This window comes from Aquila chrysaetos, chromosome Z (genome assembly GCF_900496995.4).
Source record: "Aquila chrysaetos chrysaetos chromosome Z, bAquChr1.4, whole genome shotgun sequence".
Lineage (NCBI taxonomy): Eukaryota > Metazoa > Chordata > Aves > Accipitriformes > Accipitridae > Aquila > Aquila chrysaetos.
In genome coordinates this window covers 40,961,234-40,978,971 of record NC_044030.1, presented here as the reverse complement: position 1 = coordinate 40,978,971, position 17,738 = coordinate 40,961,234, and the positions used below count along the sequence as shown (strand labels likewise).

General features: G+C 44.1%; 2 protein-coding genes and 1 long non-coding RNA gene across 12 annotated transcripts in view; 1 reads left to right on the top strand and 2 right to left on the bottom strand.

The window, feature by feature from the left end:
• The window catches only part of CDC14B (cell division cycle 14B), a 48,434-nt gene extending 44,271 nt beyond the window's left edge, over positions 1 to 4,163 (bottom strand). For all 10 annotated transcript variants that reach the window (XR_003921767.2, XM_030003286.2, XM_030003288.2 and 7 more), the window contains exon 1: positions 3,835 to 4,163. Coding sequence is in view for 9 of the 10 variants with exons in the window: in XM_030003286.2 (XP_029859146.1) it covers positions 3,835 to 3,991 (157 nt within the window). In the remaining variant the exon portion in view is untranslated. The remainder of the gene's footprint in view (positions 1 to 3,834) is intronic.
• A 136-nt stretch (positions 4,164 to 4,299) lies between these two features.
• Positions 4,300 to 5,647, top strand: LOC121232655. Its single transcript, XR_005931513.1, has 2 exons — positions 4,300 to 4,326; positions 5,250 to 5,647. It is a non-coding gene; the product is annotated as an uncharacterized LOC121232655 (long non-coding RNA).
• Positions 5,648 to 6,806: 1,159 nt separating this feature from the next.
• Positions 6,807 to 11,385, bottom strand: PRXL2C (peroxiredoxin like 2C). The gene is made up of 6 exons (XM_030003296.2): positions 11,146 to 11,385; positions 10,534 to 10,602; positions 8,980 to 9,033; positions 8,424 to 8,529; positions 8,045 to 8,176; positions 6,807 to 7,476 (listed from the first exon to the last, which is right to left on the bottom strand). Exons 1-6 carry the CDS (start codon positions 11,326 to 11,328, stop codon positions 7,349 to 7,351), a joined length of 672 nt encoding a protein of 223 aa, XP_029859156.1. The 5' UTR covers positions 11,329 to 11,385; the 3' UTR covers positions 6,807 to 7,348.
• Between the last annotated feature and the right edge of the window lie 6,353 nt (positions 11,386 to 17,738).

Sequence of the window (17,738 nt, the reverse complement as noted above, 5' to 3'; positions counted from 1 at the left end):
TTAGCTATTTTGAACTACCAGGAATGTAACCAGAGAGTTATTTACTACTGTAAGAGGAGTGTATTTCTAAATTCAGAGTTGGTACATGGTATTTCATTGTGTTTGATTTAAAAGAATCCAAAATATCACAAAGACATATGAGAAAACCTAACAGACAAATTCTGTTGCAATGTCAAGACGAAAAGCAAAATTGCACAAGATCTTCTTTTTAGTTATTCTGTCCTGGAAAAAGATTCATTCACTCATTACTACAGTATTTCAAATTTAAGTGACGATAGAGTTGGCAATTTGAACAACAGCCTGGCCTCTGAAAAAGAAAATGAAAGCACACTAAAAAGCTAAAGGAAGTTTTTATTTAACAGAAAACCGTGGAAAAAAGTATTTTCAGGGCCATGTCTCGACTGATCAACAACACTGTGTTACTTTACTCAAATACAGTCCTTGCACTCTGCTGCTCTTGTCTGATACACAAGACTACTTTACATATGGTCATGCACTTTCAAGTGCTGGATTAGATACTAAAAGCCTTAAACTCGTATTTAAAATCTTAACTTAGGAAAGACTTACAAGTAAGTGAGATCATATTGATGGAAGAGTAAATACAGCTTTTGTACTAATTGGAAGTGTTGATAGTCAAAATGTTGGAAAGCTTAATGATACTCCATAGAAGTGTCTTTAGCATTCAAAAAAGTAGTTTTCTACATAATATACAAAGTTTATAATGACAAGCTAGCAATACTGGAAAAACAAAAGACAGCTCAATGGTTTGAAAAAAAAAAACCAACAAAAAACTAAAGAAACAACCCACCTATCAATGAACATATGAAACCGAATGCTATTTGATAAAAACTCCAAGTGACAGTGTAAGTTAAAACGATTCTCAATAAAGAAAAAAAAGGCATATATAGTACAGCTTAGAGCATCCTTTAAGATGTTAATTCCTCACTGTAAACAAACTGGATATACACTTAGCAGGAGGACAAACAAATGTCAAGAAATGCCCCACAGTGTTCTATCACTTAAAATTTAATTCCATGTATAGTTATTGTAGTTACTTCATTTTAGAATTAAGTACCGAAAAGAAGTGAGAGAGAAACACACACCTTTTGCCTGAGGTTTACGCATTATAATTCCACATCTTTAAAATGTGATTTATAAAATCAGAGCAATGACAAAGAAAAGCAGCCAAAGAAAGGAAGTCAACAGCTTTCAAGCATTTTACACAGAATTGTTACATTTTCTTTAGATCATATAAATTACTTCTTTCAGAGATCACAAGGATATGGGAATATGCTTCTAATAGACAGAAGAAATGCATTCAGTTCCAGCAAATTGAATTCATACCAGCAAGCCTCACGCATTAGCTGACAAAGAGAAAATGGTAAGTCTTACCATGCAGCTTAACAGACCAAAACAAACAATTTTTTACAGGAATAGCTCTTCTGAACTAGTCTTAATAGTAAACAAAAATATTTAGATTATTCTGATTTAAAATGATTCTGACATATGGCTGATGCATACATTAAGAAATTCATTAAGAAATAAAGAAATGCAGTAATTACTGTAAGTATTTTGAGCATAAAATCCATGCAAACAATGGATCACAAACTTTGCTGTTTATGAATGTAACATCACACAAGAAAAGACCCATAAATCTTCACAGCTATTTGGGTTTGTTTTCTGCCTCTGTCTTTTGGCAAAGATGAAAATGAGGGTAGCCTGCAATGTTCTTAATGAGTTTGGCACTGTTCTGTAAGCAGATAAGCTAACACAGATCTCTCAGCCTTTACAGAGGCTAAAATATTTACCAGTATGTCCATTTGCAAGAATAAGGCCTTATGCTTTAACCTATCTGCAGTAAAGAACTATTAATTCATTTCTCAGAACTGTATTATGAGAAGGCAGAACTGACAGTTCAAAACTTGAAGTAACTCCTAAAACAGCTGAATAAAAAGGTAAGCCTGTGGGCTTATTCTTTTAAGGTTTCTCTTTTAAAAAATACGTATGACATACCAGCGTAATAAATATTAGACTATTGTTCCATTATTAGAAGCTTGTAACCAGCAGCCATGGTGCACAGTGAGAAAAGAGGATGAAGACAAAATGCAATATTATTAAATAACCTACTGCATTTTAATCAAGTTTGTTATACTGTGTACTGCTGCATACAGTGAAATCCCACTGAAAAAACACAAGTCAAAGCCTAAGTGCTCTACTGTATTATTTAAATGGGTGAACATTTCTTTGGAGGAGCAAATACAGTAATTTAAGGGCCCTGCTGATGCCAGATGTGAATTATCAGATCCAAGCAACTGCTGCGTGAGAATGGTTACACAGACCTGTTTGCTAGAGATCTGAGCCGGACAGGGCTGCACGGTATTCTAGGTGGTGAAATTACTTTGATATCAAAAAGCCATCACCTGCCAAATGAGAGGTTTCTACATTTAACCTTAAAACCGTACCATCATCATTTCCAATATAAATGGTTGCAGTTACAGAAAAATACACATATGGAGTTATTGTAGCATTAAAGTTCTGCACATCAGTACGCTATTATGTTTCTCTGTGTAGATGAGCCCTAAAATGCTGCATTTTAGGCTGGAGTATTTAGGATTTTATTCCTGACAGTATCAGAGCTTTTTAAACGGAGGAATCTGGTATGCTTTGGGAGTTTACATTCTTCCTACATCACTACACCCAATTTTCAAAACAAAATCTTGTAGTTTTCTAAACATATTGTTACCTAGGAGACACACTAGTTAATTTAAGGAACCCTGTTTCTTGGCACAGGTAAGACTGGTGCCTTTCGTCCACGTTTCCTTGTGTTTTTGCTTGCTCTGCCTACAGAGGATTTCCCATGCCCTTCACAGAGAAGCTGTAAGTGAGGTTTATTTCTTGGTTTTTAAGAGAAGTTGTAAATATTACCATTCTGAGATTCTGACACAGGACATAAAAAGTAATTTTTTTTGGTTTTGTTTTTTTGCTTTCAGGCAAACTAAACTCAAGCACGTCTTTTAGCTGGGGACCTCCAGCCCCTATCCAGAATTATTTCGGCTGTGTTCCAACACGCTTCTCCACAGAGGCAGGTTCCCGTGCCAAAACAAAGCACGGCTCAAACCAGAGGGCCGCCGAAAGGACGGAGGACACTGAGCAAACCTGTCTGCAGAAGCCGTCGGCGCTCGAGTGTCAAGAGGTGCGACGCGCGTCCATTATTTTACCCACTGGCCAGCAAGCACAACATTAGGAGGAAGATACATATACCCCCAGTACAGAGAGAAATACCTTACTTCCCCCCCGCCCCCCGAAACCCGTTTTACTGGTTCAAGTGCATTTTCCCTCTTGCAAGCAGAAGACGACAGCACAAGTCAATCGCTCGGTGCAGCCAGAGTCATTAAAAAAACCCCCACGGTATTCACCCTTCTGGAAGCACGGTCGGACTAGCGATGCATGTTTTAAAGAGTACTTCGCTCTGCGAGACGCCGGCGCGGCAAGGGCTGACCCCCGGCACGCGCAGACGGCAGAGGCGGCCGCCGCCGCCCGAGCGCCCCGGGGTCCCGCCGGGACCCAGCGCTGAGGGGAAGTTTTCCCGCCCCGCGGCCGCACCTCCCACCCGTGGGCCGGCGCGGCGCCCACCGCCGGGACGGGACGCGACGCGCCGGGACCGGGACCGGGACGGAAACCGGGGACGGGGACGGGAACGGGGACCGGGGACGGGACCCCCCCGCGCCCCCCGCCCCCCGCCCCGTCTCGCCGCCGGCAGCCCGGCCCCGACACGCGCCTCAACTCTCCCGCCGCGCTGCCACCCTGCCCGCCCCCCCGGCACGCCCCCCTCACCGGCGATCCTCAGGCAGGTCTCCGGCGCGGCGGGGGGCGGCTGCCGCCGCTCCGCCTCGCCCCCCGCCGCCCGCGACGCCGCGCCCCGAGTTCTCTTCAGAGCCGGCGGCGCCGGGGCTGCCCGGCGCCGGGCCTCGGCCCAGCTCTTCCGCTTCATGGCGGAGGCGGCCGCGCCGCTACGGTGGGTGCGAGGCGGACCGCCTCATCCCCGCCGCGCCGCGCCGCGCCGCTCCCCGCGGGGCTCGGGCCGCCCGAGGGGAGGGATCCCGCGTCGACGACGGCGGCGGCGGCGGCTGACGCGTCTCCCCGGACACCGCCCCCTCCCACCGCATGGGAGGCATGCACCGACGGCCCCCCCCCCGCCCGCCCCGAGCCGGCGGCGGCTCCCGGCCACCTCCCGGCACCCCCGCCGCCGCTGATTGGGTCAGCGCGGTGTGGCGTCACCAGCGCGGAGCCGTGGGGACGGTGATGTCATAGCGGCCGCTGTAACAGGTGGGCCGGGGGAGCGCGGACGGGCGCGGCGCTTCGGGGCTGCTGGCGGCCGGCGGGGCCCTCGGCACCTCGCCCCTGCCTCGGCTGGCGGAGTGCTGCCGGGGCGGTGGGGGCGGTGGCGGCGTGGCCGAAACGCAGCTCGAGGGATTGCGGGGGCCCCGGCTGCGCGGTGCGTCCGCGCCCACGGGTGGGCCGGCAACGCTTGCGCTGGCGTAAAGCCGCCGCCGCCGCCGCCTTTGGAAGCGAGTGTTTTCGGTTGGGTTTCTGGAGGCGTCGCGGTCTTCCCGGTGCCTCCCGCGACGCGTACCGAAAGAGGGTCCCAAGGGGACGCGGCGTTGCGTAAGGCCAACTGAAACCGGTCCGGGACGCGCGGTCGGCTTCTGGTCTGAACATTAGATGGATTTATCTGGAAAGTGAAAATAGCTGGGTTTGAGTCTGCTTCTCAGACACAGGGATACTTTAAAACACACCATTATTTTAAGTAGGTGTTGAAGTAAATCAAGCTAGGAGTTAAAGCAGCTTCTGAAAACTGCTCCCTCCCCACCTCTGTCTAATTGGGCGCGACAAAAGCCCTTGCTGAAGTATTCTGCCATCTGCTGAGTGTGAGGGCAGTGTTTATCTCCCACTGGTTTCCGCCTTTGCCTGCAGAACTTTTTTAAAAGACTTTTTCTAAGTAACACCAGAGACCTAAAATTCTGCTGGCGCTTCGAAACCCATTCCTACCGTGGACGAGTGTGGCCATCATTGTTCCAATTCGTTAGGCACGTGGGAATCATCGTCTCGCAGGGTGGCAGTGAACTCAGTGAAGCTGTGGCCACATGCAAAATGCAGGGCCGATGCCTTAATTAAAGTTGCTCTTCTACTGAATCCTCCCCTCTGTCTTCTTCCCTCTTTATGTCTGCTCGTTGCGAATCTTTCTGAAGAAGTGATGTTGCTGGGATAACACACAGGCCGTGGTATGGTTCCTGTCAGTATTGAAATGGTGAGGGTGGATGACTTCAACCTACAGAACTACAACCACACTACAACTTCATTCATTCCAATCCCTTTTAAGAGTCCACGGTTCTTTTAGCTACAGTTAGTTTTAGTTAATGTATTAGTGGCAATAGAACTAGTCCCACTGTGTATTATTTTAATTCTACTGAAAGCTCAACAAGCAGAAAAACAGCTAGCCAAACACTTCCTTTAAAATAAAAAGCACCAAGAATACGAAAGTGAAGTGATTGCGAAACAAAAATGGAACTAGAGTCAGTGTCCATCAGGTGAATGAAGCAGAGTGGAAGCACTACAAATAAACTGGTATCATTCTTTCTCTTTGAAAGTTATTTAAGTTTTCTGCGTGTCTTCTCTTTGTTTTACAAACAGCAGACCAGTTTTCTAGCTTGCTTTCTACTGTGGTTTAAGTAACATAGAGGCAGCTGCATTCCAGAGTTTCCGACATACTCAAAAATACCAGTGAGCTGGAGAAGCCCTGAAGGGGGGGGGGCAGCTCCCTGTTTACGAATGTAGGGGCAGTGGTTCATGCAAAGCAGACTTTACTCCCCTGTGAGCCTCAGCCGCTGGTCCCCGTCTGTTATGCCAAGTTCTGAGGAAGCCTCTGGCCAGCCCTGAAATCACGCGGGTTCAGAGTCTGCACATGACTACTTTTAGCCCTGTGCCAACTGCTGTTTAGTCAAAGCAGGGAACTGAACATGGTGTTTTTACGTTTATAATATCCTTCTAAACACACCGTATCAAAATGTGTATGTAATTAATAAGGTGCTAAGGCATAGTAGCTTTAATGGAATTACATTGCTCTGTATCATTACGTTTCTTAAGCAAGCCTTTTCCTTTTTGTCAGGGAACACTGCATTTAATTTCACATGCTCTTAGTGGTGTAGAGCTCTCTGGAGCTTGCTCTGGGCCTGCCAGTGACCTTAATGGATGCAGGGACAAACCTCTTCACAGAATACTGTTCTACAATTGCATTAGTGCGAAAGCTTGAAAGGGGAGAGAATTTGCAGGTGAGATATATATGAATAGTAGCATTTTACAGTGAAGGCCAAAGATCAGAAACTGCAGAGGAGGATATGCTCCTCCATAAATCTCAGAAAATCTTATTTTAAAATTGCTGAAAAGAAGAGGCTCATGGATGAAAGAGGGCACATCTACTTTAATGAAAGCAATAGATACTGAACAAAAACATTGCTAGAAAAATGGGTAATATGAAGTCTGACAGAACTGCAAACCAAAATGCTGTTGTCCTTAGTTGTCTAGGACAGAAATAACTACAGACATTTTTTCAGAGACCTCTTGCTCTGAGAGGAAGTACATACACACAAGGGAGAATATTCTGCTGCAAATCTTCATAGGAAAACAAGTAATTGACCGTGGCCTACTCCAAAACTGACAATCTGATCAGAAATATGTTTAAGACACACCTCTCCTTGGTCTTACAGACCCAAGTTTTTGCATGACACAAAAGAACTGCAGACAATGGATGATGTATTTTAAATATTTATTTAAAACTATAAAATGTATTTCATAGTATCTGCCAGTAGCAGACGCAAAAGGAGGCATGAGATTAAGTCCCAGTGTTCAAAACTGTGATTTTTCAAGGTATATTTTAATACAAGATTGTCACACAGTGCTGGAAGCTTTAAGACATCACTGAGAAGTATTGGATTGAAAGACAATGTGATCTGCTGAAGGCAAAAATCCCAAGTTCCTCCTGAGCAAAACCAGATTTTTTAGTTTAGTGCGTCTTGAACAAAGATTTTTAAAATATATTAGCAAGATTGGTTGATGAGGAAATACTAAGCTACAGGATTTTTTGCTATAAGCCTCAGTTGTTTTTGTTATACGCAATGGAAATAGCACTTTCGTGTCCATCTTCACTGCCAGGTAGTTTATTCTGTGCTCTGATTTTCTCGATAAGGTTTCAGATGTCCATAAAGACACAACAGTACTGATGCTGGTGGCAATTCACTGGAGAATTGTTCTTGTAGAGCACAAATAAAAAAAATTATATATTGTGTCAGTGTCATATGTCAATAATCTGGGGTTTGTTTGTGAAATTTACTGTTTTAACTCCTGCCAGCTGCAAAACTGTGTTAATGGGAACATGATCCAGCCTGTTTTTATCAAGGTGCAAAAAATGAACTTCATTGCCTGGAATGGAATGAGAATAACATGTAAATAGTTGAATAAAATATTTATTTATTCAAAGACATAAATGAATCAAAGAAGCATTCTGATTTCCTACTAGTTCTTGTACAAATGTGTACTAGCTCTATAGAATGCACAATATGCTGTATTTTAAACAATAACAAAGATTTTTTTTTAGTTAAGTTATAGAAGCAAGGAACATCTAACTGATAAGTCTTCTCCTCATGCATTATTCCTGTACTAAAACCGCAATAAATGCCTAGAGTCAAATGTGAAAGCAGAGTGTAGGTGAACACCACAATGTCAAAAAAAAACCCCTCCAAACTTGGTGGCTGTTGTTCCATCGGCACTCCTATTGATTTCTGCAGGACTGTGATCAGCTTTGTGCCACCTCTGTGGGAGGTGAGACTACACAATGACACTTCCACAGGTTCCTTCAGCTGGCAAAATCACACATTTCAACACAAGACTGTCTCACTGGAATCCACAGGGACAGCAGCCGAGAGGGTAGCATTAAAGCAAACAGCTGAAGGAGAAGACTGTAACTTTCACACAAAACAAAGAAGCTCACCTGGACCTAAAATCAGAGCTCCTCCCTGCTGAGCGGGGTCTCCTTGAAAATCAAAAGCTGGGCCAGTCATTGCTCTCCACATACTCCTAATACTTCCCAGGAGCGTGTTCGATTTCACATGAGGGCTCCGCACTAAACAAAACAGCAAAATACTTTTTATCTAGAAATACGAAAGTATATAAGGAGAACAACAAAATTGAACAGCTGCTATGAATAGGTTAGAGTTTCCTGATTGCCGGTGTTCTGAAAAAATATAGCCTACGAGAGATGGTCTGATGGGCACCTCCCTTCCTATTTACATTGTGATCACACTATTTTATCAGAGCGTTCTTGCTTTGTTCTGTGTTAAGTCCAAACAAGACGAGAAAATTATTCTTACCTGATACATTATTACCTTCACCTCTTTTCATGCCAAGCGTTTTATAAATTTCCCTTTGTGGATCTACATACATTTCGTGTGTATACCCAGTTAAACTGCAAAAGGGCTGTAAAACATATGCATACAAGAAAAATAATATTTTTAAAGTTAAGATGGTAATTAGGATCTACTGACAGTGGAAAAAATACTGACACTCCACCACCCCTACCCCTGCTTCGCCCCCCCCCCCCCCCCCCGCCCACCCTGATGTGGAAACCTGTAGATTTGTCATGTTAATTAAAGACCAAAAAATTTTCACTCCAAAGCTTTTACTAAAACAAAGCTACCAGTGAAATCAAGAAAAGATGTTTCCTTAGCAAGCCCCAGTGGTTTTTAAACTGAAAGTTTTAGTTATTTGCTTTATTCATGTACTACTGTTAGAATTGCTTCATGAAAAAAGAATATGGTCCTCTTTGTGGTTGCAAATGACCATCTTTTCACTCAGAGCAAAATCCCTCAATGCAGACCATTAAGACACAACAGAGGATACAATGCATTTAATGACTACTTTACTTACCTTGATGTGATGATAAGATGACTGTCCAATAACTATAAGCCTCACATTTGCTTCCTAGAACAGAACATGGGTACTGAAACTGTAAAGAGGAGCTCGGTGTTTCTGCATGGCTGCAAAGCATTATCAGAGTCTGTTGTCCTGAGTTAAAATTATTTGAAATTAACATCGCTTACATATTTGGAGCCTGCACCTTTGTCTATCACCCACAGTTAGCAGCTACATTAATTTATTAAGTGAAAAATTATTTTTAAAGATACCTTTTAAGTTACAGATGTGTAAACTTTTAAGTTTTCTGTAGCATAATCTTTTAAATTGATTGCAACCTGCTATGATTTTGGAAATTCAAAATTTCCACTCAGTTGCACCTGCATCTAAAGAAGCAGCATGCAAATATTGGTGCACATACAAGTAGGTCTGTGATTTACATATATGGATGCTCAATAATAGATCTAACCTGCATCCGCATGTACTGCTGTCTTTTGCAGGTGCAACATTAGGCCTGAGTCTAAAATAGAGACCAAAACATTAAGTTCCTTTAGATGCCAGTAAGATGCTTAATAAAATATAAGGTTGTTTTAATATTAAGGTGAAATACTTGCCTTTCCCACATAGAATCATTTTGCTTGTTATGAAAAGAAACCCTCCTAAAAACAGAATACTCACACTAAGAAAAGCATGGATGGTTTTGATTCTCTGTATAGATTTATTTGAGCAGGCAAATTAAGAAAATGTTATTCTGAGTAACACTGATCAAGCAGCTCAGAAAAAATCTGTCCTGAGAAGGGGAGCTGACAAAGAAATTGCCCAAGTTCCTAGTCCATCTAAGGCTTGCTGTCAGCAAGGAGCTGAGTCTTTGTCATCGGCTATGCTGCTGTTGGGAATAAAATATGACAGAATTTCAATCAGCAGCCTCGAACAGACAGATTGACCTTCCGTATTTAGCAGGGGATCATTGTCTTTCTCTGGTATCTCCTACTACCCAACAAATACCCATCCATAGCAACCTCTGCCCACTCCATTTCTCCTTTCTGTCACTATGTCACTCCTGTTTGTGCAGCTGCCTGGAGAACAGGTCACACAACTGATGCAGCTTACAAATAACCGTAGAAAAAGATACTATTTTTAATCCAGATCAATTTCCTGAACTTGTTCCGTGCACAACCATCAGTCAGCCATACAGGCATAATGGAAGAAAGGGCAGTAGTTAGTTAGTGGTCGGGAGAAGACAGCTGCCCAGGCTACTACTAATACCAAAAGAAATGCCTGTCAGGTGTTGTCTAACTGTTCAGAATGCAGCAGAAAAAACAGCACCCAGCTAATGGGGCAGGGAGAAATAATGCTGCTGCAACAGAGCATGTAGTGTAATAAATCCTTTCCTGCGTCTCCTAGGCAGATCCATTAAGGCTATTGTAGCAAACGATGAAAGCGCTAACTTCCTTCTGAGCCCTTTTTTGATTCCTAGAAGGTTTAAGCCTCACGGGAGCCTGCAGTGGGACGTAACAAATCTGCCCGACTACAGCAAGCCCATGTACGTATTGAGGGCAGAGTACTCACTTGTAAAAATGCCTCGGGGACTTTTGCCAGGTCTTCTACATACTCCTTACAGGTGTAACATAAAAAATTCTGCAACACAGCCAGTTGGACGTGTCAGACACAGACATAATTGCATAGCAATGAAGCATCAGACTCTGACCTGGGGCACAAATCGTTTTGGAGGTGATTGGGAGCTGGGGAGAGGGAAGGTGACAGTTCTCTGCAGTCACCAAATTTGGATTAGGATCCCGGTTTAATCCAAGCCTGAACAAGGACACCGGGCTTGGGGCCTTGCTAGTATTTTTATCTCCGGATATTTTAGCAACGTGGGGGCTGGCCTGCCAGCTAGGAAATCGGGGAGCACACAATACTCGTTTCCCTAAACACACGGTTAGAGAATTGTTTCCTTCCAGGTGACTACTGCATCATTCCACCCAGGAACGGGGGTTCTTCGAAGCAGACCCGACCTGCTCCGTGCTCTCTTTCCTCTCTAGGGCTCCAGCCTAGCTCGAGTCAGCACCCCGCGCCGCCTCCCCCGCCCCGCTCGCAGCCGAGCCGGGGCTGCCCGCAAGGAGCCGGGCCGGCCGTCTGGCCGGCGAGCCGACCCCTCCCGGGCAGCCGCTCCCTCCTCACCCGCACGAACACCACGATGGCTTTTCGCTCCCCGTACAGGGCCTTGAAGGGGATGCTCCTCCCGTCCGCGTCCACCACCAGGCAGCGGGCGGCCTCCCGCAGCTCCCCCAGCTCCGGCCGCTGCCCGCAGCCCCGCGCCCGGCCGACCTGCCGCGTGATGGGGGGCGCCGGCGGCCCGGCCATGGCCCCGCTCCGGCCCCGGCCCCGGCCCCGGCCCCGGTTCCGGCTCCGGCTCCGGCTCCGACCCCGGCCCCGGCCCCGGCCCCGGCCCTGGCTCCGTGCGCCTCTGCCTGGCGCGGCCCGGCCCGGCCTGGCCTGCCCTGCCCGGCCGGGGAAGGAGGAGGAAGAGAAAGGCGGAGCCGGGGAGGAAAGCTCGGGGGCTGTGTGGCTGCGAGGAAGTGCCGGGGCTGGGCGGGAGGGCATCGGCTCCTTCCCGTTCCTGGCAGGGACGCGGGCCCGGCGGGCCCGGCGCTCGCTTGAGGGGCAGCCGGTGAGTTGAGGGCCTGCGGGTAAGAGGAGAGGGAAGTCCGCTGCCGAAACCGCTGCGCCTCGGTGGCGGCCAGGATGCAGTTTGTGCCGGGAAAACGGAACAAAATCAAGCCAGGCCTCCCAGAAGCGGTGGGGCAAACAGAAGCAGTGACGCTGCTGTACAGTCCTCAAGGTCAGGGTTCGCTTTGCAGGGGGCCGCAGCGTTTCGGGGGAGTGTGAGCGAGCTGGAGAGCTCTGTTTTCGAGGAACTGTCAAGCTGCTGCGTGAGAAAAAACAGACCCCGTTTCCTTATTGAAGTGAAAGCAGAACTTCATGGGACCTTGGCAGGTGAATAGCAGAGGATGCTGAGCAGTGCAAATGCTTATGTGAGTGGGTGTATCATAGAAAGTGCACATAGAAATGAGTGAACAGATCTTTAAGAACGCTAGACAGCTGAAGAGTGTTGTAGTCTCTTGGATTGTTGTGTTAGCTGAAAGCTCATGAGGAGGAGAGCGCTTTCTTTAGTGGACAGAAAAAAACAAGTATCAGAGGGAATAGGACTGGGGGAACTCCAGAAGTTAGTCTCCTTTATGAAGCTCTGATAATGTTAGTTCCAAAGTGTCTCTTGGCAAGCTGTCCCAGTGTCTATAATGTGAATGTTATTCAAACTTACATCCCCTGTACTTTGGGTTAAGCCCATTGCTTTTATATTACTGGGAATAAACACATAGAGCCGGTTAATCCCCTTACTGCATCGACTTTTCAACTATACACAGACTATTGCTATGTTGCCCTCGAACTCCTGTTTCCTAGACTAAATAATGCCCCCCCCCCCCTTTTTTTACGATTCTTCTCATAGGTCACGTTTTCTAGAATTTCTAGAATACAGGTTTTGTAGTTTCCTCTGGACTTTCTAGATGGTTTCTGCCATTCCTGAAGTTCAGTGCCTAAAACTAGACACAGTATTTTAGCTAAGCATTAGGTTTTCTTCACATCTTGGATCTGTACGTCCACTTACACATCCTGGCATTGTGGTTGTGCTTTTTGCAACAGCACGTTTTTATTGACTCCTTTTCAGCCTAAGAGCCGCTGTCACACCCAGCTGTTCTGCTCCAGACCTTCCCTAGCAGGGAGGGCATTACCACCATTTCTTTTACAATACTTGGTGAAAGAAATTCTCTCTAATGTCACAATGTCTGAAAAGTCAAATTAGCTCTATGTACGACATTTACACAGGATGGTACAACATAGTTGGCCCTCTAGTTGGGATACCTCCCAACTCTGTTTTAAAACTCTTGCCAAAAAGACCTTCAGGGCACGTAAGTTGCTTTGTGCCATGTTGACAGCAGAGACAAGTCAGCTCTGCGCTATAAGTAACATAAGGGAAAGTGATGCCTGATGGATAGCTCTTTACAGGTTTCCAGCATATACACACAGGTGAAACTATCCAGCCACTAGTATAGCCCTATTGTTTCAGTAGTGAAAGTTTATGTCATGATATGGATCCAGCTTGGGGCTTTGCCATGTTAACTGTGATCATGATAATAATACTTTGCTGATCTAGCATGTCAGTGTTTGAATGTTAGCAAAGCACTTGTGTATTTGCCTATGGCTGTGTACTTCAAGGACTAATCTTGCAGTCCAGTGTGCCCTCACAATGACTTTGATTTAAAAGGCAATGAGCTCAAATCGCTAAAGAATTTCTGAAAATTGTGAAACTTACATTTTGCTAGATAACAGTTGGACTGCATGATCTTAAAGGTCTTTTCCCACCTAAATTATTCTGTGATTCAGTAAGAATTTGGGCAGTATTAATTCCCCTTTGTTGTTGTCATCAGGCTTCTTTGTTCACTTACCTGTTACCTATGTATTATGCTCTCAGACAGATTTCTTCAACTGGCAGCTGATGAACCAAACATGGGCTGTGCAGCACTGCTCTGCGGCTCTTCAGCAGTACTGACGGGAATGGCCCGCCTACCCTTGACTACTGCAGGCTGTAGCAAAGCAGGGAGAACTGACCACTTTTGACATGCTTTGCTCTTCATTTTGAGGCTGGAGTGGGCAGGCTGGGCACATAACCTTGCTGTGTTACGGCTGCAGTAAAACCTGAGGGCAGCGTTGGGCAGGGCCCAGGGGCACAGCTCAGCACTTGGTCGTCAGTACAGGTTGGACCAAGGCCCTTGCCACTGCAGCTGGAAATCAAAGCCTGCAGAAGAGGCAGTCGTACCGCTACAGGGGATCTGCTGCCACAGCCTCTGAGCAGGAGCACAGATAGGGATGAGCCTACGGATGAAAAGAGTTGGGCAGAGTAGTGTCACAAACTCAAAGGACGCTGTCCCAGCTCAGCCTGTGCATAGCTGACCTTGTGCCTGGAGTCCAGAGAGCTTGTTCTCACTTGATTTGATGAAATCTTTGAGGAGTCCAGCCTGTCTGGGAGAGCTGGTAAACATTCCTACTAGGCCAATCGAGACTGCCTGCAGACCTCACCCTTTTATGCTATTTGGCCTCCTTAAACTAGCTGAAGAAGCATATACTTAACAGCTGGTTTCAGCAGTATACAGCTGAGGAATAGCAACTTTCTTCCAAGGATATTCGCCAAAGCATTCTCTAAAGCCCCTCAAACAGTGTGGTTCTAATTTTTGATGGAGATTCTTAAGTGTTGCTAGAATACAAACATAAATTGCTGTCACCCCCAGTTTTATGGAGAAAGAACGGAGGTGAAGGCAGTTGAACACTGACACGTCCTCTGAAAGAGGAAACACTCAAAATTAGCAGTCACTTTTGAAAGCTGAAGCTTCAAGCCTTTCATTTATATATGCTTAACAAAAATACAGATTTAAGTTCCACTGACTTAGATGGGAAGAAAGACACCATATCTGCTGACTTTATGGACAGTACTGTCTAAGAGTGCAGTCTACTAAAACCGTACAGTCCTTCAATGTGAGCTGTGATTATGGAAACTTCCCCTTTTTTCCCCTCGTCTCTTTTCTTTATAGCTCTTAAATATAGAAATGTTGATAACTTAAAAAAACATAGTCATCAGAGTGATGTCTTTTTCAGTGTCTTAAGGAGACTAAATTAGTACATTGGCATTATTAATCATGATGTAACATTCAAGATGCAACTCACTTTCTTTGCTGCAGTGCAATTTACAGTTGTAAAGAGAAACTTAGCTAATATTTAATTAGCCAAGGGTTGGGTTACTTTGTGCTGTGGATAGGAAATTCAGACTCCTACCATTTCAAGAGGAAGAAAAATAATTACGCACAGATGTGGAATAATATATTTGTTCTGAAATGACTAGTGAAACGAAATACCAGCTGTAATTATGCAACCTGAATTCCTTTATTTACAACAGCTGAACAAAATATCTGACAAGAGAGGTGTGGCCTATATCAATAGCATAAACCCTGTCTAGAGTATGTGGTGTATATTTGTAAAGCAACATGTTATTATCCATTTACTGCAAGATGTATTGTTTATTTAGCACAAGTGTATTTGTTCTTGTTTATCTAAATATTATTTAGCTAGAGATAACATGGTTGTTATATTAATCAGTGTTTACAATTCCAGAGTAAAAACATCATGCTAAGTGCTAGCTAAGAATGAGGATTTTTTTAAACTGTGTGCACTGTCCTGTAGGTAAGAGGCTTTTTCCTTTATGGCTGCCTTTCATTGTTTCCTTAGTGTCATGATATACCAGGGGTACACCAGAGTCATTGGCATAGGGTCATGGGACTGATTGTTCCGATCAGCAAGGGGAATAATTTGCAGCCTTAAAAATCATGTTGCAAACGCTGGCTTCATCTCCATTTTTTCTACCTGGTGTATGCTCTTATCTCCTGAAGTGGTTTCTCTTTCTTTTTTTTTGCTGAGGGAGGCAATATTACAGTTTCAAAACTTTGGCAAGTTTTACACTTTGCTTTTTCACTCCTAAAAATTTTTCGAGATTATTTACAAAACTAAGGGCTTTGTAAGTCTGGTTGCAGTGTCAGTATGTGTTGCATACTGATTAACTGTTGTTTCACAACACAAATAAGGTCAATATAATTAAAAATCTAGTCTAATAGTTTAGTGATTATATTGACATATGAAGAGAAAAAAATTCTCCTGTTATGTTTGGCATATTTAGTTTCGTAATACAAACCCTACAGAGAGAGCAGTAACTACAAACTTTACTACGCACCAAAATGTAACAATATTAAGTGAAATGCCCACACTTTGGTTAATATAGCCTCAAAGCATAAGAAAGCCTTTAATGCATTTAGTAAGAGCTTTCTGTATTTGGTCTATTTCTGTTTTGCAGCTCCCTACTCTGCTGCAAATGAGAAACAGACATGACCATCTATATGTCAAGAATAGTAAATTATGTGAAGATGTGGTTTAGATGCTCTTAAGTGCCACTGGTTTGAATCTTTCTTTAAAGAACTAAGAGGAAACAAGTGTCTCACCTGAAGAAATCACTACTTAAATAGATCAGACACAGTCAAAAAGCAAATAAAAGGTACGCCACAATCCAAACTGGCCAAACAGACGTGTCTTGTATCTTGTTAGCAGTAAGGCTCTTAGAAAGTAAGCTAATTATCTTTAGTGTTTAAATTATAGTGTAAACTAGATCAGAGGATTAAGAGATGAAGAATGTGAAGAAGAGCGGAGGTGATCTCATGGGGTGTTCATGCCAAATTAAGCCTTGTTAGTTAAGACTCTTGCATTGGTGTCTTACAAGGTAACCCAGAAATTTCTTGAGAGCTTTAGATATCGTTCCTTTTTTTACTTCCATCAGAACAATCTAAAACTTCCCCCTCCCCCCGCCCCGCCCCGTATTCTACTGGTTGTTTGCCTATGCAGGAAAAGCATAATTTAAGATTTAAGAATGTTGTAGTTCCCAGCTGCTATTTCTATTTTCTATGTTGATAGAGAGCTGGGTGTGTACTTAGCAGTGGATTAAGTTCAAATGGCTCTTTTACATACGGCAACGTTGACATTTACCTACAGTTAGGAATTCCCTTCTTCAGGCCAGTGGATGGTACTATATTATTGCTGGAGGCTAATAACTGGAGCTAATTTTAGCACACACTTGAAACGGATCTCATTTATTTCCTGGTATATAATTAAGTAGCATCACTTTAACATTGGACACCTCTCTTGTGCCTCTTTGCTAGAGGGATCAATTAGAAACCCAGGCTAATTCCCCTATAGAGGTAGATTTGATTTTTTTTGCAAGCACTTAAGCTTGACTGACTGCTCATATCCTGAGGACTACAAATCCATGGCCCGTGTCCACCCTCCTCCCTTTCAAAATGGCTAAAATGTGTTGCCTAATTATCTCTTATTATTGTGTGTCTGACTGAGATGGTGTATGTGCCAAACTGAGATGAAGTAAACCACAGATTTCATTTAGTGAGGCCTTCCTGAAGAAATTATTTAAATAAAAAAAAGGAGTCCAAAGGTAAAGTGTCTAATGGCTGTCATGTGAATCCTCTGTCAGAAACTTTAGAGATCACAGCTTTCCAGCTGGCTCTCCTAAGAGGGCCTTTAAAGTCCTCTCCAGTGGAAATAATGCGTTTGGTTTGTTAACAATGAAAACTTCCACCACAGACAGTAAAATTCATGCCAGAGCTGAGGCGGAGGGCCCAGACCTGAGGCAGAGGGCCCAGCCCTGAAAGCCTTTTGGGTCTGGAGTTTGTGTGGATGTTGGCGTGAATCCTGCACTTGGTGCTTTGAGAGCTGGTCCTTGGCTTAAGGCTCAAGAATCTGGCCCCTGCCATATCTTCCAGTGTTTAAACAAGAAAGCTGTTTTTCTTTCTGCTGTTTGCATCATAATTGCGTTATTTGCTTCAACAAAGATGTCAATGTGCTTCACAAGATTTTTACTTCTTAATGAAGCTATTTATTCTTTCCTTATTTTTCAGTTGCTATTTTCAATGCTCTTTATACATACATTTCTAATGCAGTCATTTGTTTATGCACAAAGCTAGCAGTAGAAGCGAAGAATGGAATAAAAAGGGGGGAATACAAATACGTTAAATATACGTTAGTTACAGGCAACTATAAATAAAAATGTATTAACATATCAGCTAAAACTCAGCTTCTCAAACTGAAACATCTGTAAATGTAAAAAAAGT